At 48.3% G+C, this 22,629-nt stretch overlaps 11 protein-coding genes across 11 annotated transcripts; 4 read left to right on the forward strand and 7 right to left on the reverse strand.

The window, feature by feature from the left end:
* Positions 1–216: 216 nt before the first annotated feature.
* On the forward strand, positions 217–826 carry I303_105583 (uncharacterized protein; the record flags this gene model as incomplete). The annotated part of the gene is made up of 4 exons (XM_018408268.1): positions 217–247; positions 306–337; positions 407–489; positions 628–826. The coding sequence occupies 4 exons, from the start codon at positions 217–219 to the stop codon at positions 824–826; spliced, it is 345 nt and encodes a 114-aa protein (XP_018261959.1).
* A 594-nt stretch (positions 827–1,420) lies between these two features.
* Positions 1,421–2,557, reverse strand: I303_105584 (uncharacterized protein; the record flags this gene model as incomplete). The annotated part of the gene is made up of 1 exon (XM_018408267.1): positions 1,421–2,557. The coding sequence occupies one exon, from the start codon at positions 2,555–2,557 to the stop codon at positions 1,421–1,423; it is 1,137 nt and encodes a 378-aa protein (XP_018261958.1).
* A 960-nt stretch (positions 2,558–3,517) lies between these two features.
* Positions 3,518–3,856, reverse strand: I303_105585 (uncharacterized protein; the record flags this gene model as incomplete). Its single annotated transcript, XM_018408266.1, has 1 exon — positions 3,518–3,856. One exon carries the CDS (start codon positions 3,854–3,856, stop codon positions 3,518–3,520), a length of 339 nt encoding a protein of 112 aa, XP_018261957.1.
* A 731-nt stretch (positions 3,857–4,587) lies between these two features.
* Positions 4,588–8,509, reverse strand: I303_105586 (uncharacterized protein; the record flags this gene model as incomplete). Its single annotated transcript, XM_065969195.1, has 10 exons — positions 4,588–5,508; positions 5,617–5,881; positions 5,972–6,150; positions 6,221–6,320; positions 6,383–6,694; positions 6,760–6,929; positions 6,999–7,134; positions 7,191–7,325; positions 7,384–7,448; positions 7,514–8,509. 10 exons carry the CDS (start codon positions 8,507–8,509, stop codon positions 4,588–4,590), a joined length of 3,279 nt encoding a protein of 1,092 aa, XP_065825267.1.
* Positions 8,510–8,825: 316 nt separating this feature from the next.
* On the forward strand, positions 8,826–11,268 carry I303_105587 (tRNA pseudouridine(38-40) synthase; the record flags this gene model as incomplete). Its single annotated transcript, XM_018408264.1, has 10 exons — positions 8,826–9,211; positions 9,290–9,322; positions 9,415–9,567; positions 9,650–9,787; positions 9,865–10,158; positions 10,241–10,394; positions 10,466–10,538; positions 10,602–10,818; positions 10,914–10,973; positions 11,061–11,268. 10 exons carry the CDS (start codon positions 8,826–8,828, stop codon positions 11,266–11,268), a joined length of 1,716 nt encoding a protein of 571 aa, XP_018261955.1.
* A 295-nt stretch (positions 11,269–11,563) lies between these two features.
* Positions 11,564–12,559, forward strand: I303_105588 (uncharacterized protein; the record flags this gene model as incomplete). The annotated part of the gene is made up of 4 exons (XM_065969196.1): positions 11,564–11,668; positions 11,795–11,805; positions 11,945–12,035; positions 12,215–12,559. 4 exons carry the CDS (start codon positions 11,564–11,566, stop codon positions 12,557–12,559), a joined length of 552 nt encoding a protein of 183 aa, XP_065825268.1.
* Positions 12,560–12,788: 229 nt separating this feature from the next.
* I303_105589 (uncharacterized protein) lies at positions 12,789–13,136 on the reverse strand (the record flags this gene model as incomplete). Its single annotated transcript, XM_018408262.1, has 2 exons — positions 12,789–12,859; positions 12,980–13,136. 2 exons carry the CDS (start codon positions 13,134–13,136, stop codon positions 12,789–12,791), a joined length of 228 nt encoding a protein of 75 aa, XP_018261953.1.
* A 25-nt stretch (positions 13,137–13,161) lies between these two features.
* On the reverse strand, positions 13,162–13,536 carry I303_105590 (uncharacterized protein; the record flags this gene model as incomplete). The annotated part of the gene is made up of 1 exon (XM_018408261.1): positions 13,162–13,536. The coding sequence occupies one exon, from the start codon at positions 13,534–13,536 to the stop codon at positions 13,162–13,164; it is 375 nt and encodes a 124-aa protein (XP_018261952.1).
* Positions 13,537–14,403: 867 nt separating this feature from the next.
* Positions 14,404–15,882, reverse strand: I303_105591 (uncharacterized protein; the record flags this gene model as incomplete). Its single annotated transcript, XM_018408260.1, has 3 exons — positions 14,404–15,122; positions 15,254–15,349; positions 15,468–15,882. 3 exons carry the CDS (start codon positions 15,880–15,882, stop codon positions 14,404–14,406), a joined length of 1,230 nt encoding a protein of 409 aa, XP_018261951.1.
* An 840-nt stretch (positions 15,883–16,722) lies between these two features.
* Positions 16,723–17,805, forward strand: I303_105592 (uncharacterized protein; the record flags this gene model as incomplete). Its single annotated transcript, XM_018408259.1, has 1 exon — positions 16,723–17,805. The coding sequence occupies one exon, from the start codon at positions 16,723–16,725 to the stop codon at positions 17,803–17,805; it is 1,083 nt and encodes a 360-aa protein (XP_018261950.1).
* A 736-nt stretch (positions 17,806–18,541) lies between these two features.
* Positions 18,542–22,489, reverse strand: I303_105593 (uncharacterized protein; the record flags this gene model as incomplete). The annotated part of the gene is made up of 9 exons (XM_065969197.1): positions 18,542–18,592; positions 18,737–19,126; positions 19,227–19,331; positions 19,443–19,640; positions 19,702–19,851; positions 19,903–19,983; positions 20,055–20,549; positions 20,667–21,741; positions 21,840–22,489. The coding sequence occupies 9 exons, from the start codon at positions 22,487–22,489 to the stop codon at positions 18,542–18,544; spliced, it is 3,195 nt and encodes a 1,064-aa protein (XP_065825269.1).
* Between the last annotated feature and the right edge of the window lie 140 nt (positions 22,490–22,629).

The following is a 22,629-nucleotide window of genomic DNA, read 5'->3' on the forward strand; positions in this document are numbered from 1 at the left end:
AAGTCAGTCGCCTGCTCATCTTACGTAACTACTGCCTTTCTGCCGCTTCAACGCTTCAGCTGCTTCCGGCGGAATGTTCGGTTTTGATGTCATTATTCCGATCGAATGTTTTCGACTTTTTCTTAGCTGCTTGCCAGACAAGCTACAGCTACAGGACATATAGGCGTAAGGTGTTTAGCAAAAGCCAGACAGCAGACCAAGTGACGAAAAGATACCATGGATCTCTCCTATAATTTAGTCGCATCGAGTAAGCTGCAGCCGCTCCTACTTCGCTTGACGGCACACGAAGCTGACGTTTTGAGCAGAATGCGCGGAGCAAATGGCCAAATACCAAGAGGTGCGCATGTGTGACCTCTAGAACATCCAGCATGTGAAAGCGATAGTCGGCTGATTAGGATGATAACAGTGTGTGCTCAAGAACCAAGCTGAAGACTGGAACACGATATGTAGACCGGAAGGTAAAGCTTTAGCAGCGTGTGCAGATGCGAGGTGAGCCGGTCGTTCCATGTTGTATCCCAGCTTCCATTCCTCGTCTCTTGTTTAGGGGCTAAGGCGCCCACTCATATTAGACTTTGCTTGAAAGATAATGACGAGACTAATGATCATGGGACTTGTTACGGACTCTAGCGTCCCGCACCTCGCCGAACTGAAATCGTCCTGCTCCGAACAAATATTTGCATATCGTCAATGTTTAGATAAACACGCTGCGCAAGAGGACGATGTGATAAGTCAACAGTGCGGCGGTCTGATGAAGAACCTATGGGAATGCAGCGAGAAGACTATGAAAGCTATAGAAGAGAGGGAGGGAACCGCTAAATTGGTATAAACGATATCTCATTAAGCCGTTGTGCGGTATGGCGACTCCAGGCGCATTGGAGGAGGCATTGATTGATCACATTATGCGACAAGATCACTTCAATGCATTGCCTGTCATTCAGCAGAGTTGACGTGACAAGCTATGCAGCATCCGAGCATGAAGGAGGAACGGATGTGTCTTGCTGGTATAGCATCGCGGAGATACCGCGCTTCGCATTCTATCTACAAGATTACCGCATCACTGCGCCATACCCTCTTCTCTGGGCTCTGGATATTTATGAGTAAGGTCAATCCTCCATCCCCACATATGCGCAAGCTTCTTCGTCCCCATGTGAAGCTCATGGTGACCTGCTCTCTGTTCCCGCGTTTCTTCTGTTCATCCAGCCGAGCAAACGATGCCTGGTCGGTCGACGGCCTCGGCTACTGTCGGTGGCACTCGCATTTCCGTCATCGTGATTGTGCACGCCGTCACGAGTGGTTCTTCGAGAGGTTACCGGTGGCTCATCAGTGTAGCGGTTCCTCTCAGCATCGCTGCCAGTACATGGTCACAGCATCAACACGTGAATGGGGCATCAGTATAGCAGCTTAGTATAGGGTCACAGACTCACTCTGCGTCCACTTCTTCGACCCGCCCAATTCCGTCAAACTGCTGAGCGAGCCGAGAATTGGCTCTCGTGTAATCGGAATAATACTTCGGATACTCCAATGGGTCATCAAGCGGATCAAGTACTCTCGACCATCTCAGTGTCACCGTTTGCTCGGTCGTAGGTAGAGAAGGGTTCATGAAGTCAACACTCCCATGCTCTCTGAGCACTCGCTTTGAACCGTGCTCGAAACCGTCAAAATTCCCTTCACCTGGCATCCTGATGTTGAGAATTTGATCGTCTCGATGCCTTGGTAGAGACGGTCTCAGATACTGTGTCGAGACGTCCACTTTCATTGTGTGCTTGTCACCGAATCTACGATCGATCAGATTCGCATCGAATTCCTGATGTGTTGTCCAGACATCCGGTTGCTGTAGCGTACCGTAGTAAGCACTCTGCGATCTGGTATGATCGTCCTTCGCCTGAACCGCGTACAACGCGTCGACAGCTGCTCTTGTTATCGTATCATCAATTCGATCTTGAAAATCCGATTCCCATACTCTGGAATGGCCATCGCAATGGACATCGTCAGGAGTGGATATCAAGGTTCTGACCTTCTTAGACTGATAATTGAAGTTGTGCGTCCGACCTGAGTCCTCAAGTAGTATCTTCATTTGATTTCGGTCTGGATCATCAGAATACCATGTTGACGCCTCAGCTCCGTGGACAGGTTGGAAGTCTTTGAATGCTCTTCTGGAGCTGGGCTGAGTAAGAGCTCCTTGATCTTGATCACTACCGAGATTAAGGCTGCTTTCCGGATGCTCAAGTGATATCTGCGAAGATGTAGCATGTCCGGTGTCTCCTTGAATGTATCGATTCAACAAAGCGATCTCGCGCTGCATGGCAGGAGCCGTCGACGAAGTAGGCCGGATGGAGTAGATTCGTATTTCTTGGTTACGACTACCAGTCAAAATAGTGCGATTTCGATTATCCTCTGGTAAGGCTAAACCCATCTCGTGAGCCCGCATCATCTCATGAAAGCGGAAATCGCTCATATCCCGCGTTTCCATCACCACCTCAGCTGAGAAATCCTTCGCGTAGCCCTTGTGCAAGTCGTCCAGGGGGAGTTTATGGGATTCTAACGCAGTCTCGTTCATGGTGAATCGTTAGATTGAAAGGAAATTAGGTGTGCCGGTGAAGTTTCCACTGGTGAAACGGTATAGTAATGATTCATCGAAAGAGAGAGGTAGGAGTGGCAAATCGACCTCAGGTACTCCTTATATAGATACAATGACTTACATGATGTAAGCCAAAGTTCGAGACTCGCTCAACCTTCTGAGATGAAAGGACGCAACAAGCTGCGGTGGCAGTGATGCAGCGATGTCAACAATATGGTAATCCTTTGTCTTGAAAGAGACGACACGGATCATTGACCTTGGTCTGTACTCGAAGACATGCAGTACTGTACAGCAATGCATTACATGTGCCACTTGCCAATTTGAAGGCCTGAATGAAGTTCTAGACCGCTGAGAAGCCTATGTGCAGACGAATCCTTTCACCGGTCAGTGAGAATGCGTTGTCTGAGCTGTCCTTTCGAAAAACCTCTCAGCTGACTGAGACGCAAGACGAAGGAAAGTGACAAGTCAAGCTCTCGAGAGCTCGAGTTTTCGTGATCTCGTCCCGGTGAAGACTGCAGATCTCTCCGACATCGCTGTTTCGATTGCAATTGCGAGGCGTTCATGCTATCTTCCGCGTTGCAGCTTCATACATTCTGAGCCTTTCGACGAGCATGCCTTTTGCGGGCACTCCTAGTCTTGTTGCTGCGGGATTTGAGGCTGTGTTACAGGAAAGGATAATTACCAATCAAACCCATCAATGTGATGTAGCGCATAGTTGGAAGATGTAGACAGCGTCAGACCACCAAACTACCGTTCGCTCCCAACAGGATCTCCATCCCCATTCTACAGTGATCCCGCCTCCCATCGCTCATACTCCTTCCAAAGATCTTTCAGCTCCTTCACCACAACCCCAAATTTCATCCTATGTACCTTCTCAGCCTGCTTCATCGTTCTTAACCATTTCACATCCTCCAAAATATGTTCCACCAAATCCGCATGCTAACGAATCTCATTCTCTGAATTATACGGAGTGGACCGATCGCAAATACGGATCTTCGTCCGTCCTTTCATCGCACTGTACCTCAATTCCTCCCACAGAGTCTGGTCTCGGAGGATAATCGTATAATCGGATAACGCCAACCCAGACAAGATCTCAATTAGATTAGGTATTTCTGAAAGGGCAGTATACGGTTGTAAGATTGTCAGAGCTTTTTCATGGTTGAGTCGTTCTTCCTCGCTCATAGTTTCCAGATCCTCGCGGGCGTCGTCGAAGTCGATAAAGTATTTGATCGTTGGTGTGGACTTGAACACTTCCATCCTGAGCGGTGGTTCCGACATTTCTTCGAGGTGAAGATGAGCTGAGCTGTTGGGAAAGCTTATCGGTGGACCCAGATACGAGGTTCCGATGAATCTTGTCAATAGGTAGATTGTGATATTATCGAGGATCGCTGGCGACGAGGGAGCTGTTTACAGTCCGTTAGTCCAAATGTAGCACGGTATGAACTTCAGAGTGATACGGCGAAGACGTCGGATCCTCGAGAAGGAATGGAGCAGTTTTTGTATGCCATCTCGCTCTAGTCGCTGCACACGTACGTCAGATTGCGAAGTCCGGTCGAATTAGGTTATTGAGTAGTATGGTATGCGACCCGAAAGAGGTACGTCAGACCTCGCACAATGCAGCGCGTGTAGCCTCACGGATAATGAGTACGAGTTGAGGTTTATACAAGCAGGTACGCAAAAAGGCTGTCGGCCTTCGTATGCATATGTGCCATACTGTACCCACGGATTGTAGACGGTCAGATTCTGGACGTTGTATGCTGGTGCTAAATCGCCACAACCAGTGCATAGTGGACACACCAGCCAGAATTCGCTCATACTCCACCCTACAAGACCGAATCATCCCCGATTCATTTTTGCTGATAACCTTCAATGGCCCTTCATTACTTCTTTTAATGCTCATCCCGTGTTTGAATAGGTGCACTTTCATCTTCATGCTCAGCTACAACGCACGGACGTGTTACGAAACTACAACCAAAACAACAGCACAAAATGATGATCTCTCGCACAAATCATCTTCCTAGAACTTGCTGTAGTATTCCTCGCATTCCTTCATCCTTCCATCCTTCCCCATTACTACCTTCGCCCTGGCGTTCCCCTCGATTCATCGTGTGCTCTTTACTCTCTTTCCACTCTTCTAACCCATCGTCATCGCCACCGTTAGTGTCAAGTCCACCTTCTTCACCTTCTTGAATCACATCCTTATCCCTATCCCTGTCTCTGTCCCTATCTCTGGATGAATGTCGTTTAGCCTTAGGTTTAATCAAATGACTTGACCTATCCCACGCTCGCTCATATTCATTTTTACGCTCTTTCAACTTCCCCTCATCCATTCCCGCACCCGCACCCGCACCCATCGCGAGCCCTAAACCTAATCCCCTGCCTCCCGCATAGATGGACGCCGAAGGGGCTTGCGGAGGTCGTTGTCCTTGTCCTTGTCCATCGTATCGATTTATTTTGGGCGATCGAGGCGATCTCAGAATAGAATGTTGTCCCACTAGCCGGTCCAGGAAGATCGAAGCTGAGGGGTCGGAAGGTACCCAATCTGGATGGGTGGCTTTGAAATGCAATACACTAGATTCCATCTTCTCATTTCCCTTTTCACGCCATCGAGCCGTAATTCCTGTTCCATTATTCGCTTTACCTCCGGCCGGACCAGTATCATCGGCGGCGATTGCGGTGGCGGTAGTGGAGTCCACTTCGTCAACAGCTTTGGGATCTGATCCGTTCCGCCTAAAATCGAATACGGCGAAGGAGCACACGTATCCTACGCCGTCCACATGGACCGTGAATTCGCGGAAGAAATCGATGATGGCCCCAGCACAAGGTGGTAGAGAGAAGAACAGGACAAAGGGCGTCAAGATGACTGAAAGGAGTTCGGTGAAGAAGATGGTGATTTTCAGGGCGAATAGTTGACCGAAGGATTGGTGGACCTGAGTCGACACAATGAGCGACTGTCAGCGAATCATACCTCTGTACAGAGACGTGGATGAAGCTGGCAGACACGGAGCAATCACGCGAGCTGCATACTTTGTACTCACCATCTGACTATGCAGCTTTCCTTTCCATTCCTCCGGCAGATAATGAGTAAATCGCACTACCTCTTTCATCCGTTCTTCGGGATCAAACACAAAGTTATCTTCGGGTACCATACCTCGCGCTACAGCTAATATACCTCCAAAGAGACCAAGGTAGAAAAGCACCGTCCTATGTGGGGTGATTTCGAAATGGAGGAACAAATCTGGATCGATCACGGATGCAAGGAGCAGAACAGCCGCGAAAGATCCAGCTATGAAAGCTACGAATCTATAAATGCCCAACATGAAGACATTCAGCTGAGGTGACTAGCAGACTAGCCGATGCAAGTAGACCAAAGTCGATTAGTGGCTCACTTACCGCATGATCAAAGCTGTTCGTTCTTTCGGGAACTGGTCTATGAATTCCTTTGCGATGGGATAAGACCGATCAAGACGACGTTCGAATAAATGAGGTAGTTCGTTGAATTCGCGGAATTTCCATTGAGCGTATGGAGTGTATTGACGACCACCTATTGAAGATGGGTTCTTGTGGTATTCCTAGAAAAGTGATTACGGCGATCAGCACCCATATATGTAAATGAGATGTTTATGTTCCGTTGTAGCTCACCTCGAAATACCGGAAGAACGAGTACATAAGTAAGTAGACAACGATGAATGGGGCGAAAATGGCATTCAAAACGCCCATAAAGATGAATCGTGTCTTCAGTCTGATCCGCAATATACTATCAGCTCAAGCCTCATAGTTTGAGGGGAAGATAAGCATACATACCCAAGCACGAGATCCTTCCTCCTTCGTTCTCTCACAAACTCCTTCTTTACTTGACCCCTCGCATCGAACAGGTATCCCATCAGACAGAAGCGTAAATTCCACTCAAGAGCCTTGGTGAGTGTATTCGCGCCGAACGAGATGAATTGCCTGGTACGCTGAGAGTTGTTCGATGGGAGAGCTCCCGCGGTAGGCGCAAGTAATGTGGGTGGTACGAGGTGTTCTACAGAGTGGGGGACTGGTAATCTGACGCGAAGATCTAGTAGATCTTTGTTGAACAATGCAATTAGGTAGTTCTCTTGACGCAGGATACGGCTATCAAGTATGATCACAGTGATAAGCTCAATGTGTCATACGATGATGACTTCCCGCCAGCTTACTTTGCGACATCATGCGCGTCCAATTTCTTGTAAGTAGCTTGATCCGCTTCATCTACCATCTCTGCTAAGGCTGTTGTCTGACCATTAGACAAGGAAGTAACGGGGTTGTGCTTCCGTATTTCTCCGATCAGTCGGACGATCTCTGGCCAAGGTAGAGTCTGGATATCCGCCTAAAATCAAACGGATAGGTGTTAGTCAAATCATTTGACACCGCTGAATAAAGCATAATCCCCGCTCACATCTGGTATGCCTAGAAGGAAAGTGTAGAACCGATACATGTCCAGCAATTTCGGTAGAGAAAGGACGAACGATGATAGCTGGAAGACGAAGAATGCCGTGACGATGATCATGAACACTATATGAGGGAATGAGGCTCTATGTTGCGTCGGCACATCAGCTTCTTCTCACAGCTGCGAGGAGGGATATCTTACCTAGTTATGCATTTCTCCACCAATACGTCGTCAAGCCGCGCTATCGCATCCGGGCCGGATACCTCCGACCATAGCCTCTTATAGTCGATACAGGACGTGAGGAACGTCGAGAATGCGATGACGAAGAAGCTCGTCCTAGTTGGAAGTCGATTGTCAGATTGATACAATGCACAATGAGCAGAGCTGGTCTTACAAGAGGTTCAATGCCCTAGCTAATGCTATACACCATATACCTTTTCCTTTGTAGTAATCGTATACCTAGATAATCATATAAGCGCGACACTCGCAGCAGCAGTAGCTGAACTTATATTGAGTCGACTTACCTCCTGCAGGAAACCATCGAGATCTTCCACATTAACCCATTTCCACAGGGCTTTCTCATAACCATTCAAACCAATTTTACCGACTTTTCCCATTCTTTTGCCTACACCATCATACCTCCCTCTGTCCTCTTCCTGTTCGTCTTCCTCGTCTTGAGCAGGTAATGCATGATACTTCCTACCGGCTTTATCCCTTGATTTGGCTTTGCCCTTCCCCTTATCTCTTATAATCGAAGGAGAAGGTAAATTCGGATCAAGGTATCCTGAGCCAGCAGATAGACGGGGAGGAGATTTCCTGCTTGAACCTGAAACTCTTCGCGGCGGAGTAGGTCTGGGAGGTTCTCTGAATGTGGGGACGGGTCTAGTTTGACGATCAGGTTCAGGGGAAGTCGAGGGATCTCTTTGCTTCGCTTCATGCCTTATTGACGAGCCTAGATTCACGTTCGTCCCTTCCAACTCTAATCCTGAGGCATATATCGATATAGTCGAAGGACCAGGTGAAGTAGACCTTGATCTGCTCTGGGATGTCGAGGAAGACGGCCCGTCAGATGCGGCTCGGAATGGTCCGCTATTCCTTCTTGGGATTATTGGTGTCTCTCCATCATCGTCATTTAGACTGATGTGCTTGTTATTGGCAATGACAGCATGCTGTTTGATACGACCAGAACGAGGTGGAGAGGTTGGTGTTCTATCGCCTAGTCTGGCTTGGGCTTCGGGTTGTTCACCGAAGATCAGTGATCTAGGCGGAGCACCTTCATCATCTGACGAGCTGGATGAGGTTGCTATGATATGGGTACCGCCCCTTTGGCTTGAGGGTGTGGGAGTGGGTGACATGCGATCTCGAAATTCTTCTTCCTCGGGTAGGTCATCGCCGCCTTGCAGCTCCCGAAGGAGCATAGTGGAGGGACTATCCGGATCTGGGTAGGTTGAACGGGCGACGGAAGAGTAAGGGTTGATCAGGTTCAGAAGAGGGTTGGAGCGTTGAGAAGGACTCGTCATGTTGGCTCATTTCACTCTTGGGTGTCTCACGGCTCGCCTCCCCGAGTGTTGATTGGTGCAGCGTTGTCCAGTAAGGTATTGGTCAGGTGAATTTATGCTTGAGATGTTGTTGTCGCTGAGTAGGTGGACGATGACGGCACTGGACATGGTGGCGATAACCGGAAATGATGCAAATGGTGCACCGTGGGAAAGCAGATTTGTTAGGCGTTTTTCACTTTCGATATTGTGACCGCTACAAGCTTCTTGCTACGCTATTCGAACCATAAAGTACTTCTTGCTTGATACGCTCATATAGGAAGCATCATCCAAATTCAAAATGGCCGAAGCTTCCGACTCATCCAAGCGACCTCGTTCGCCGACTCCACCTCTCAACGCGGAGAACGATGTCGTTCCTCAAACCGATGCTGACGAGGTTCAAGAACCGCCATCAAAGAAGGCTCACGTCGAGGTCAAATCCGTGGCCAAGGTCGAGATAGATCCAGAGGAGGCCATGTTCAATCTGCAATCGCAGTCTGACGATAAGAAAAAGAAGACGTGGGGCAGGGGGCAAGGCTATGGCAATGGAGGGAAAGGCAAGGGCAAAGAGAAGGATACCAACGTCAAATTCGAGCGAAGGAATAACGATTGGACACCTAGGGAGAAGAAGGAAGGGGAAGAAGGTGGAGCTAGACTACCGAAACGAAGATGTGCTTTACTTGTAGGGTAAGTCGAGCCGTTCAGGTGTCCAGCTGTCTCGCTCTCTCTGCTCCAAGCTACAGCTGATAATCTGTGGTATATCAGATATTGCGGTACCGGATACTCTGGTATGCAGATGTGGGTCTCACCTCTTCGTTGGCCCAATTGTCAAAGCTCTGCATGGTCTAGGCTTCCAACAAACAGCTGACATAATGATGACTGATCTGTAGACAAACGCACGGGTCAAGGACGATTGAGGGGGATGTCTTTGAGGCGTTGGTCAAAGCAGGAGCTATCTCAGCGGACAATGCGAACGATCATCGTAAATCCGATGTAGCCCGAGCTGCTCGGACTGATGCAGGTGTTCATGCCGCTGGAAACTGGTAAGTCATGGAACAATTATTACCTCACACAAGTAACTACAAAAAAAATAGCTAAGCGCATATTCTCATTATTTCATTGTAGTATCTCTCTCAAAATGATTGTGAAACCACCTTTACCCGAGGGATTCAAGACCCTCGCTGAATACGTCAACTCGATATTACCGGATCAAATAAGGATGTGGGGTTTCGTACGAACCGTCAAATCATTCAACGCCAGAACGTATGTCATACATTTCATCATTCAGCTGTCGCCCGTGCTTGCCTCAGAAAACTAGCTGATGTGAGCAAATGCGGCAGTGCGGCCGATTCAAGGATATACGAATACCTCCTTCCTTCCTATTGTCTTCTCCCACCTGGGCGAACCGATCCGCTGGGTAAACGACTGGACAAGTCCAGTCCAGGATGGAGAGATCTGCTGGGCAAAGAAGCCGTCGAATTTGTCGATGCAGCTCCGTCCTTCGACGATGAAGAGGAAGATGGCAAGATCAACCCGAAGAATCGAGGAGAATTCGAAAGGAGGCGAGGATGGAGGGTGGACAGTAAAACGCTGGAGAGGTTCAGGGACTTGATAGCTCAATACAAGGGTACACAGTGAGCACTACGTCTATCCCCTCTTGTTGAGGATCTGCGGAAAACTTTTAACGCTTTCAATTGACTTGTGTGAATTGGTTAGCAACTTCCACAATTTCACCGTGGGAAAACCATTCAACGATCGAACGGTCAAGCGATTCATGATACGTCTCGAGGTGAAAGATCCGCAAGTATACGGCGATATCGAGTGGATCTCCGTTCAGATTCACGGACAAAGTTTCATGTTGCATCAAATTGTAAATCATCTCTTCCTCTTTCCTTCCTCCGTATGTGATCGATCATGCTGATGGTCGGGGTATGGGCATAGCGAAAAATGATCTCGATGGCGATGTTAGCGTGTCGAACAGCCTCTCCGCCTTCGCTGATACCTGAGACCTTTGGTGAGCTCAAGCTCCACCGGACCTTCCAGTAGAAAATCAGCTGAGGAAGCGATCCTTGTTTAGGTCCGAAGCGAATCCATGTGCCTAAAGCTCCACCCCTTGGTTTACTGCTTGAAGCTCCTCAGTTCGGGGTATACAATCACCGAATTAGCACGAAAGCGAATGGGCTGCAGGACGACAGAGATCCGGTGAATTTCGGATTATACGCCGAGCTCATGCATGATTTCAAAGTTAAGTGGATCTACGAGAAACTCAGGCAAGAGGAATTGGAGAGTCATGTGTGAGTTTTCGTCGCTTCTTCTAACCACTTCATTTCTTCAGTTCACTATTGAATGCTGCGAAAGCAAAAGCTCACTGATGGCTCTCGATATGCAGGTTCCATAAATGGATGCGACAGATGGACTGTTCAATGTCTAACGGATTAGCTTTCTTGAAGTGAGTCAAGCTCTCGTTCCCACCATCACCACCTATTTCCAAGCAATACTATGAATACCACATATTGACATGGTCATCGTCGCGCAGTACGCAAGGTATCATACCTCCCGAAGCGGACTTATCTAAAGGCGCTAAAGAAGCTCGTAAAGCGGCTGCTGCTGCATCAGCCGCCAAGGATAATGGCGAAGGCGGAGTCGAAGGCGCGGAGACCAAGGAGGAGGTGGAGGAGGATATGGATAGTGAAGATGAAGAAGTTGATATGGAAGCGCTTAAACGGGGTGATATGGAAGGATAGTCATACCGTCAACATCCTATGGATCATCTAGCTGCATATGCATATACATCAGTATTTGCTCTACTCGTTCGCTGCTGTCAGGTCAAGGGGGTTCCATGGCTCTGCGGCTTTCGGTTAAATGGGTTGTGATTTATCCGAAGTGGGCTCAAGGGGTTCGAGCGATTGCGTCAAGCTCAAGATACAAGATGAATGATGAGTAAGAATTCATCCTCGTCTTTCCTTATCCTTGGCTTTTCACTGCAACACCGAACTCAGCTTATTGCGCGTGACGATAGCAGGTATAGACCACTAGAACATGTCTTCCAGTATGGTACACGAGACTATGAAGCATTTCCTCCGGGCGGAGCAGTTCGCCGTCATTGGGAGGGTGATGACCGATAGATCAAGATGGGATAACAAAGTGAGTTGTCTTTTCTGCCTATCCAACTTCTCCCTTCGACATCTACCTTGTCTTCTTCGCAATCACAAGGCTGATATCTGAGTCTTGCTGTGTCTGGCTCTTGCTGTTGTTTGCTGTTGTTGCTAGATCCTTAATTGGTGAGCTGCTCGATCTCGCTGTATGAAAACATGATACTCCCACTCCCACGATACAATGCGGTATTCCCCTCTGTCTCGCTCTCACGTCCACTCAAGTCATGTCAGTCCTCAGTCAATTTGATGCAATGGAGTGACTCAGGTATCGGGACAGAGGGCTTCCAGTGCTCGGCGTCCGACCCAATAAGCCTCCTGCTGACGGGATCGAGGGTCTTGGACTGTTGACTGATATCGTAAGTCCATCATCCAATTCCGCACTTACAAACTCATACAATCTTCACTACACAATTGGGAACTACGCAATTCTGTATTTCGTGCACATTGATTTTGGAGGTGCTGTACTCGACCAGTCCATCGCACGTCGATCGCACAAGGTTCATGCTGAAGATGGTTCTTGGTGTCTCTGAAACAGGACCAGATCCCCGACTTATCCCAAACTTCAATCTCGATAATAATCCATCCCTCCGTCGGCTTACCATTACTTAAACGCCTCTACCCGCTACCTCTTACCTCTGCCAGCTCATCCGGCGCATCCACAAACTCATCAAAGGGAACGGAGACGACACCTAATGAGCCGAGGAACGTATGGTTCCAACCTGGAGCTGATGATGCTGCGATATGGGAATACGTGAAGGAACGCGGGATACAGGATAAAGTGATTGGGCATGGGGCTTGTGTGTACAGGGATGGTGATGCGTTATTGCAGGAGATGAAGGATGAACTCGAAGCAGACGGGAAGGGGCAGAGTCGTTTATGAGTTTACCTGGTTGGCAAGTTACAGTATCTGATTCCACCGGTTGATCCAACTCAAACTGAACAATCACGATACAGGATAGTGCAGTACACAACATGTCACGATCATGCATAGCCATCCTCATCTTAAAGTCGAACCAGATCAAACCGTATCAAATCAAATCAGATCAAATCAAACCAAATCATCAAAGATTACATCCAACGCATTACAGAGTCCTTTCGGTCAATCGTCTTTACGCTCTCCCGTATCTTAGACTATAAGTTGGTTTCCCAAATAACCTCTTCTTGACGATTATTCGATAATCTGCAGAACGCACAATAATCAGTCAACCACCAACTCACGAACAGCAAATATCAAGCGTTCCACCCCAGGAATACAAAACACACAGCACTTAACGATGGATTTTTTACAACACACACTCACCCGAATCATCCATTAGATCAGGAACTTCTCTCTCATTGAACCAGCCGATCAACCCTTTCGAAAGGGATTTCACCGAATCTTCAAGCACAGAACCAAGACCAAGACCAAGCCCGACCCCCGGTGCTGGATCCGTTGCCGTCCTTGGTATTCTGACCATTTGACTCTTGGCGAGGTACGATTTCTCAAGGATCTTCGTCCCCTGCCCCTTTTCCTTTGCCCCCCTTGAGGGTGAAAGAAGTATACGGATCATACTCCAATACGTTGGCATACGAGGCCGATCCGGACTCTGTCCCGAATATATTGGGGAGGTTGAGTGGCCAATCCATACTTGCCGTGGGTATCTCGTTGTTCTCGATCTCGGCACCAGTGGCGGTTGTGAAAATAAATGTGACTTTCTTCTTTGGGATGAGGACGGGCGAATCGGCTCGTTTGAGAATTGATCGTAGTGGTTTAACTGTACACTTAGCCAACGAGTCGGCAGTGGCGAGGACCGTCGATGTGGTCGGCGTTGACGAGGCGGATGAGCTCGAACTGGATGAAGTGGACGGAGTGGACATGGTGGTCATAGTGGTCATACCGTCTTTGAGTATGGCTGGTGTTTGCACTGTGCTTGTGGTCATATGATATTATTTGATATTATATTCTATCAAAGATGTGGCGACCCAGTATATGAAAGAGCAGGAGATCGATTGACCCGGACTTTCAATCTCTTTGCGAATGGTGATGAAAGAAACGATATGATACGTGGAGTGTCATGTAGTTCCAACAAGATAGTAGATGCCCATTTCAGCTGAGATCGATATATATGGACGCACTGGTGGTATGCAAGTATTTACGGCTATAAAATATGTCGATGTCGATGTCGGTGTCCATAACCTAATTTCTGGTTTCAGTATAGTACTCGTATCGATAATGTTGGTCGAGTGATGTACGACATACTGAAAATGATGTTGTACCAACATTGCATTATGTACATTGCACTTATCGCCGCCACGACTCAGTAACCTAAATTTCCAGATTGCAATGCAGTTGTACGTCGCTCCTCTGTTCAGAAACGATACGAAGAGCATATACGTATGTACAAAGATCGGACTTGAGGTCAGTATGAGATTCCTGTAGACCTATAAGCCAGCTCGACGATTTGAAAATTTTTTGTAGAGGATTCTCTAAACCGGGAATGCGAAGAAGGAGGAGCTCAAACGGAAGGTGCAACTGCATTTCATAGTTTTGTGTCGACAATCGAGACAACCAATTTTCATCCATGCATTTCGCCATATCTCGTTTATCATATTTAGCATCAATCGCGTATCAAATCTATCAATTCTTTATAATTGATCGATTGCTCTCTTGATCGTGAAGTATCAATACCAAGTCCCAAGCAAGTACAAAGCACTCGCACAACTACAGTACACCACTGATACCATTTACATCTCATCATCGTCCTCATCGACATCATTCCCCCCTTCTCCCTTACCTTGTTCTCCCTCTTCAGCCCTCTCATAAGCCTTACCGGATTTACCTTTACCTCTTTTCGTCTTCTTTCCTCCTCTTCCTCTTCCCGTACCTGGGCCCTGAGGCCCCTCATCTCTATGAGATGAATACATTCCATGTCCTCCTCCTCCCTCCACCTCATCATCATCGTCCTCATCATAATCAGCTGCAGGTCCGCCAGATATATCTGCGTACACTTTCCACATTTTATCCGAGGGATCATACTCATACCCATCCCCATCGCCTTCCCCATCGCCCAGATCGTATCCAATAACACTATCATCCTCTTCCTGAGCCTCATATCCATCCTGAGCGATCATGTCCTCATTTGCATAAGGGAGACTGAGTTTGAGGTTCTGCTTGTTACCCTGATTCATTCGATTTGGAGCAGCGAGGGTATCCGCCTTATTATGATGTTCCTTGTTTCGGTGGTCGAAGAGCGCGACCATGGTCATTGGTCTTCTTGGCTCTTGGCCAATCGGAGCGGTGTTGATTCTGATGGGTTGCGAGTCGTCTGTACTCGGTTGCGGTTGTGTGGCGGCCATTCCAGCGTAAGACTTTTGACCGGACATCATCGGATCAGAATTTCCAGCTATGTTTGTTTTGGGTCCTCCACCGAGAGGAGGGAAGGCTTCGGTATCTAATTCGAAATCTGGCCGCAGTATATGTGTCAGTCATACATCAATCTATCCGGTTCTGTTCTTGCTCTGTACATCACCGGATGATATACTACAGTGCACAGTGCACTACACTGGGTCTGCAAGGAAGAAGATGAATACTCACCTGCTTTGACGGGAGTCGGCTTTTGGAAGGGTTCGTTCGTGATGACGAGAGAGTAATTCCTAGGCTCTGTTCTATCCAAGATGGGGAAGCGTTCGTCTGTAACAATATCAATATCGCACAGCCCATCACATTACATCAGCTCAACACCCAAGCAGTCAGTCGAGTGGCTAGCGTGCCTAGGGCCAACGCCAAGATGAATTGAATATTTACTTACCATGGCTTGACACCCTAGGTCTCGGGGAATCCCTGGGAGGACCTGGGAAGCCGAGGGACCTGACGTGTTTATGGTACTTCTTGATCTTGGGATCAGGCTTGGGTTTGTGAGGAGAGGGAGTCTCGGGTGGCGAAATCGAAGTCGACGTGGAAGTCGAAGTCGAGTCTGTAAGAGTGCTGTGCTTTGGTGACTGTGTAGGTGAAGGTGTAGAGGTAGAGGTAGACACAGATGTAGAGCTGGAGGAAGTGTCTCCCTTAAGGTAGAACTTTGTAGCCCCTTTCTGCCCGAGCGAGGAGGCCTTGGGATTGGTTCTGCCCTCGACCTTGTTGTCCTCGGTTTGGGTAGGGGTCGAGATTGGAGTAAAGGCGATGGGCTCTGTTCGGCCCGAGTATCTGGTGTTTGCCTTCTTCACCATGTTGTATATTATCTGACAGCGCTGGAGGCTCGTACATGTGCAAGTGTGGGCCAGCTGGGTGCTGGTATGTGGTAGGTACGATGAGTCGTGATAAATTCGGCAAGTATGTTGATTATGAAGAATTGGGAGGCTAAGTGAAGTGATGTCGAATGGTTGTTATGGAGGAAAGATGAGATACGATTGAGAGACTTATTCGCTCAAATCGATCCTTCTTATAGACAGAGATTTGCCGCTTGGGTCTGCACCATGAGGACGGAACCACGACAACGAAATAAGGCTACGCACAGGAGTGCGTCTGTAGTGTCTGATACGCAATGTCATTTAGGTTGGTCAACACTGCTTTTTGCATGTACGTCTCCATAACTGTCCGGATCCTCGCATTATGTACTGTGCATGCAATGACGACGCTGTATGCGACTTCTTGATTTTAGGTTAAAGTAGTACGGTGACACTGCCACATGCGCACCGTGCGCTCGGAAAGGAACCCCTTTGATGCTTTTGGTGTACTGTGTGTTGACCTCCTTTCGGTCTGCTTCTGATGCATCACAAGAACATACGCAAGTCAATCAACCCATGTACGCTTCCATACTGTACGTGCATACATCAGATCAATACTTTGCACGCGTATAACATCGTCTTGCGGATACCCATCCGAATCAAATCAAACAGACGACTCTCTGGGACCAATCCACTGTTAAACTGAGATGATGATCTTAGACATCGGCTACAACTCCTGCGGCCTTATCCCACTACTATCTTTGCTCGCAATACTATTGTCAAGTCATTTGTCCAGTTCACCTTTTTAGCTAATTGACAACGCGACTGGACATGGAAATCAACATGGTACTTCCACTGCTCCCGATATTACCTCGCGCCACTCCAACCACCGGTATCACTCTTCCCACAGTTCGACCGATCCTCATCACCCCTTCTCTCAGCTTCGAGATCAGCCCTGACGAGAGTGAATCATTGCCCACCACTTCGAGGAACTCCATGCGCGGAGTAAAGATCATCGATCATTCAATCGCTCCATTCAACGAATTATCGCGGAGTGCTTCGGACGATTCGATCGAAGATGAGATCCTCATTACTCCCGAAACCCAATCACCTCTCACTCCGACTATATTACTTCGTCATGGGCACGAAGGAGATCATCTGAAGGAAGACTCATTCCAAAACATCACTTCAAAATCCGACAACGGACAAGCCTCGCACCCCTCGCCATCGATATCACCTGGGGAAGAGCAAGATGACTACGATATACCATGCGACGCTTTCCTGGAAGTTCAGATTCCCCGTTCAGCACACCAAATCTCTATCAATCCTCACGCTCATGGCCACCATCAGCTGCAGTCTCAGCCTCAATGTCAATCTCAATCTCGACTGTCTCGACGACATGCAGGACGCATGTACAGACCCAGCACATCCTTCGGGAAAGGCGATGTGATTTATCTACAATTCAACGAATCGGAAGATTCGTCGTCATCATCAGACAAAAACGATCTTGAGAGTAATTTCCAAAATAATGATGATAACGAGAGTGTCAGTCTCAGCGAATCAAGTGGATATTCCTCGAACATGCCTCCAGATCAGAAGTTGAGCAAGATATGTATGTACGATTACTGGAACATGGTCGACCGGAGATTATTGGCTGAACGAGAAGAACGGCTTAAGAAACGCAGATTCCATGTTCCTGTTGACAAGGCCGAGGAAGAAGCAGAGGATGACGAAGAAAGGGATCACTTGAGCCTTGATCTCGCCGAGGAACCCAATAATCAAATCAAAGTGAAGGACTGGCTGAAGATAACTCAAGTAAGTCGAAGTCCCGGTCCATGGTCATCCTTCCCACACTCCGAATTCTACTTCCACTTTTACTCCTCCCTGAATAGAAAGATTGAGATTGGTTACGAACTCTACAATTAATGATCTAGGAGAGCATCAACTCACCGATACCTCAACCCAAATTCAAGCCCAAAGTGAAAACGAACCGCCAGACCACTCAAATGAACAGCTTATACAGCCCCTTATCGCCCGAACCATGGTTAGCCAAACCCCACCTGAACATCAACCCCGCCTTTCGGTTTCGCTCTCGCCAAATACGCCGACACCCAAACCTGCTGAAGGACACACGGTCTCAGCGAGCTATCATCACGCTTCGAGCGGTAGCAATTGCAGATGAAACATCACGGCAAGGCTGACGGTACACATTGCGAGGTTGACAAGTCGCAGTCGAACCATTCTGGATAATTTACTCGTTTTGTTTTTTGGCCTCCGACTCGTCTCTCATCTCTTCGCTTGTCATACAATCTTCGAGTGGACATCTGGTCGTTCTTCTCTGCATCTGTCGTTTAATCGATACTATGTATCCAACATAGATCCGTAACATGGCCATCAAGCACTTTCGTCAATTTGAATATATATATTATAATCGATTCAGTTGAATGAAATTGTATGTAGCGAGAGTTCATGTCATTGTGTGAAAGAAATGAGCGCTCATGCATGGACTTCATTAAAAGAATAAATGACATCGTGAAAATCACTCCGCAAGAGACACATGAAGACCCATTAAAATCATCTATCGTCGTTTCAAAGCTCCTGCCACTGCCCCTTGTCTGACACATCAACAATTAACATCGTATACAGCATGATCTTCCTTCAATTAAAACACATCTTCCGCCATCGGACAATCACTCGTATCATGTTCATTACTCTGCAACCGCCGGTCAAAAGCAGACCAAATCAGTTTATCGTCCCTTATGACTGTGTTCGATACCGACGGTACAAACGTATTCTCGGATAATTTCGGCCTAGATTTGTGTCGCATGAAGAATACCAAAGAAAGCGACCGACTCACCTCGCAATCCGCACACCACTTCCCCGTATTACCCTTCTTCCTATCCGATGAAACTCCACTATCGATCGACCCCATATTGCCAGCAAAGACAGGACAAGCGTCCAAGTCATGTGGGCCTTCACACAATTCGCATCGATCGTCGCTCGAGATAGCCTCTGTGTGAGCAGTAGCAGTCGAAGAAGTTCGACTGTGACTGTGTGAGTATGAAGTGGGTGATTTTGGATCGGGTCCATCAGATAAGCGGCTTTGTCTTTGAGTTTGCGCCGAAGACGCCGAAGAACGTATCCTCTCGTTCTCCCTCTCAAGGGTCGCAAGTCGAGTCTCGAGTTCGTCTTCTCTATATATCTTGGCTTCGATCAAAGATTCCAATTCGGCCACTTCTCGATTCAGCTGTTTTCGTATTCGCCATTCCGTCCATTAGCTCTATACCACGCGATCCCCCACATTCACAGTAAGGAAGGGAAAAAAGCGAAGATTTGTTTCAACTCACCTCCTTGATATTGTTCTTGGCTTCCTGTAATTCTTTCTGATCTGCAGAGCCCGATCCCGAAGAAGCTTGTCCGTCCGCAGCGCTTTCTTCCAGCAATTTCACCTCCTGTGCGTAGCAATACGGTGTCAGAACCCAGCGGGATCTTTGCCAGTTCTTACTTCTGAAAGGATATATACTCGTCTCGAAGCAAGCGCAATGCAGAATCCCATTACTCACCTCCTTCAGCAGACCAACTTCCTCTTTCAGACTATCAATCTGCTCCTTCAGCTCTGAGTTCTCAGCAGATAGTTCTTGTATGATATGTTGGAATCCTCTGATCTTCTTGTCGGCATCATCAGCTGATCCAGTGGACAAGCGAGATCTTCGATCCTGGGAAACCCCATTTTCAAGTGATGCCGCCGCGGCCGTCTTGAGCTGAATGAAGAGTATTAGTGAGTGATCTTATAGATACAGAATTTAGTTGACAGAGCCTCACATTGACGATCTCAGCTTCCAGATTGCTGATCTTGCCTACCAAGTCGCCCTTGATGCCCTCCGATTCATTGAGCCTTTCAATGATCTCCACAATCCTCTTCTCGGCTACTTCAGCTCGAGATTCGCTCTCCGTCAGACTTGATCGAACTTCCTTCAGTGACACTTCAGCCTTTTGAGCAACCGCATATCTGGCTTGGAGAACCTTCAACTCGTCTTGTGCAGCAGACAACGCCTTTTCGTTGGCATTAGCAGTCTGCAGTGCGGACCTCATCGATGCCGCGTCCTGTATGGCCATTCCAAGAAAGTCAGCAATCGTCTCTCAGTGTATTTCTTGACTCATAGCCGTGTACTCACCACAGCTTCTCCTCTTAGACTTTCAATCTCAGCCCTAGCACCCTCCAATGCACTTTGATTCTCTTTCAGTGCACCTTCTAATTCACTGACCCGCCCTTTAGCTCCATTTAGGGATCCGTTGATCGCCTTGATCTCATCTCTAAGCGCGACGATCTGCTCTTGGCTAGCTTTCTCGCCATCCTTAGATCGGCTTAATCTATTCTTGAAAGCTTCGACGTCTTGTTCAGCTTGGACCCTGAGATCTTCCAGTTCTTCCTCCAGATGGGATATCTTGTTCTGTTGATGCTTGACTTGCGCTGTCAGAGTCTCATTATCGATCTCCGCCGCCGTGGTAGCTTCTCTTTGGCGAGTTGTTGGTGAAGGGGGTAACAAAGCTTTCTCTTGCTCCTCTCGCGCCTTTTGAAGCTTATCGTCTAACAGTCTATTGCGATCTTCTAATTCTCGCACTCGCTCTTCAAGTTCGTATTGTTTTGCTTCGTTCAGGGAGATCATTTGCTACACAACGTTATGGCATTTCATGAGCTGTGTTTCTGTGCTCACGACTCGTCCCGCGAGGATAGCTATCCAGGAGAAAAGAAGAGGTAATCTGACTCGCGTGGAGTTTTGACTCACTTGGCCGGCATTGGTCAACTCATCTACCAAAGCCTTCATCTCGGACGCCTCCATCTCCGCAGCTTCTGCACGCTCGCTCATCCGCCTGACCTCCTCCTTCTTTGACTCCATTCCAGCACTCAACTCGGCCTCGTTTCGTTCCGTTACCAGTTTCATCTCTTTTCTCAGGTCATTCAAAGCCTTCTCCTTTTCATCTAGCTCTTTCTGGGAGGTAGTGTGTACTATTTGGAGTTCTTCCGCTAGGCGAGCCGCATCATTCGCGTCGGCCAATTGAGATCGGAGGGAATCAGCTTCCTCCCTAGCTTGATGAGCTTGCATTTGTAGTCGTTCCAGGTTGGAAGTGTCCGCCGCGTGTTCAGAAGTGTGCTTGATCTCCTCCTCCAACTCCGCATTACGTCTTTTTAGCTCTCGTATCTCTTCTTCCAAAGCTTCGGCTTGACGCGCAGCGATCACTCGATTGATATTTCCCGGACTGGGTGGTGGCGGCATATCGTGCATGTTTGACGCTCTTGGACCTCTTGCCGGACGAGGAGTGACCAATGATCCTCCGCCTATACTCTGTCGACCCGATCGAGCAGGTGTCACTCCCCCCAAGCCCATCGATATCCTTGAAGGCTTCGGTGTGGTGGTCGTGCTAGCTCCCAGTCCTTTGACCGATACACTGAGTGTACCCGCACGAGCAGAATCAAGTTGCTTGGCTGTCATTCCTACATACCTGCTTGCCCTGGAACCGGCGGTGATCTTGCCTCCGACATCAGCATTAGCACTGGTGCTGTTGCCCATGACTGTGCGGGTGGGCATGGGTTCATCGTCATCTAGAGCAGGTGGGCGGCGGACTGAAGAAGAGACGGTCCGCGAAGTTCTTCCCGGCGTAGTGGTGGATCGGTCGAAAGATGGTGTCGCTCGTCCAGATGGAGTCGCTCTACCGTGAAGAGAGTATGAGGCCGATGAAGAAGCTAGTGAGCGGTGGGAAGAGGCTACGGAAGCTGGTCGTGATGGTCCAGCGGTAGGTGGTGACAGCTTGGTGGCAACGACAAAGATCCCGCAGAGTGGAGGACATGTGAAATAGGCGACACTACCATTTATACGGACATCAGCACATGTAGTGAATCAGTCTGTTGTAACTTATTTTGCTGCATTGTGACAATCTGATGGTGTGGAGAATTGACTTACCCATCAACGGTTCCATCATTCTTCCCTTTTCCAGCAAAACCACCTTCCAGTTCCACGCCTGCCCACACACCCTCTTTGAACTGCGTTGGACCCAAAAACCTCAGAGTCCCTTCGTATCCCATTGAGTTGATCCGCACTCGTTCTCCTAATACAGGCGCCCATCTACTCGTATCGTGCGCATTCGACGCTCTTGATTCTGGACGTCTTGAAAAAGGCGTAGTTGAAGTTGTGGAAGAAGCCATGGATGTCCTGCGGGGTGTAAATGGATTCGCAGTCGAAGCTGAGAGGGATGGTCTGCCTGTTCGCGAGACGCTCCGCGAGGCAGAAGGAGTGACAGGTCCACCTATGCCAAGTCCTAATCCAGCTGGAGTTTTCGGTCGGATACCAGGTGTACGAGGAGCAGATAGTCCCGAGGAGGCAGCGAGCAAAGAAGGCGATGAAGGGTCTTCTCCCTTGCGTAGGTTGCTTGGAGGACGTACTTTGAGTACTTCTTGAAGAGCTTTGTCCATCGCATCGTCAGGTATTGACGCAGTCGGTGCGTGGCCCGGACCAAGTGATGATCGGGGTCGTCTGCCGGTTGGTGTTGGTATCCCTGTTGCAGGTGATCCTGTGCGCCCAGGAGTGGACAGAGTAGGCAAGCGAGAAGACATAATGCCGTTCACCCCGCTCAGCGTTTCAGCTGCTTGGTTATATCAGTAGTGTCTGATATACCGGAGGAAGTTTGACAAGTGATGATAAATGAGGTGATGGTGGTGATGGATGTTTTGTTGACACTGTGCGCGCGTTGATT

The sequence above is a fragment of the Kwoniella dejecticola genome, chromosome 6, assembly GCF_000512565.2.
Source record: "Kwoniella dejecticola CBS 10117 chromosome 6, complete sequence".
Taxonomy (NCBI): Eukaryota; Fungi; Basidiomycota; class Tremellomycetes; order Tremellales; family Cryptococcaceae; genus Kwoniella; species Kwoniella dejecticola.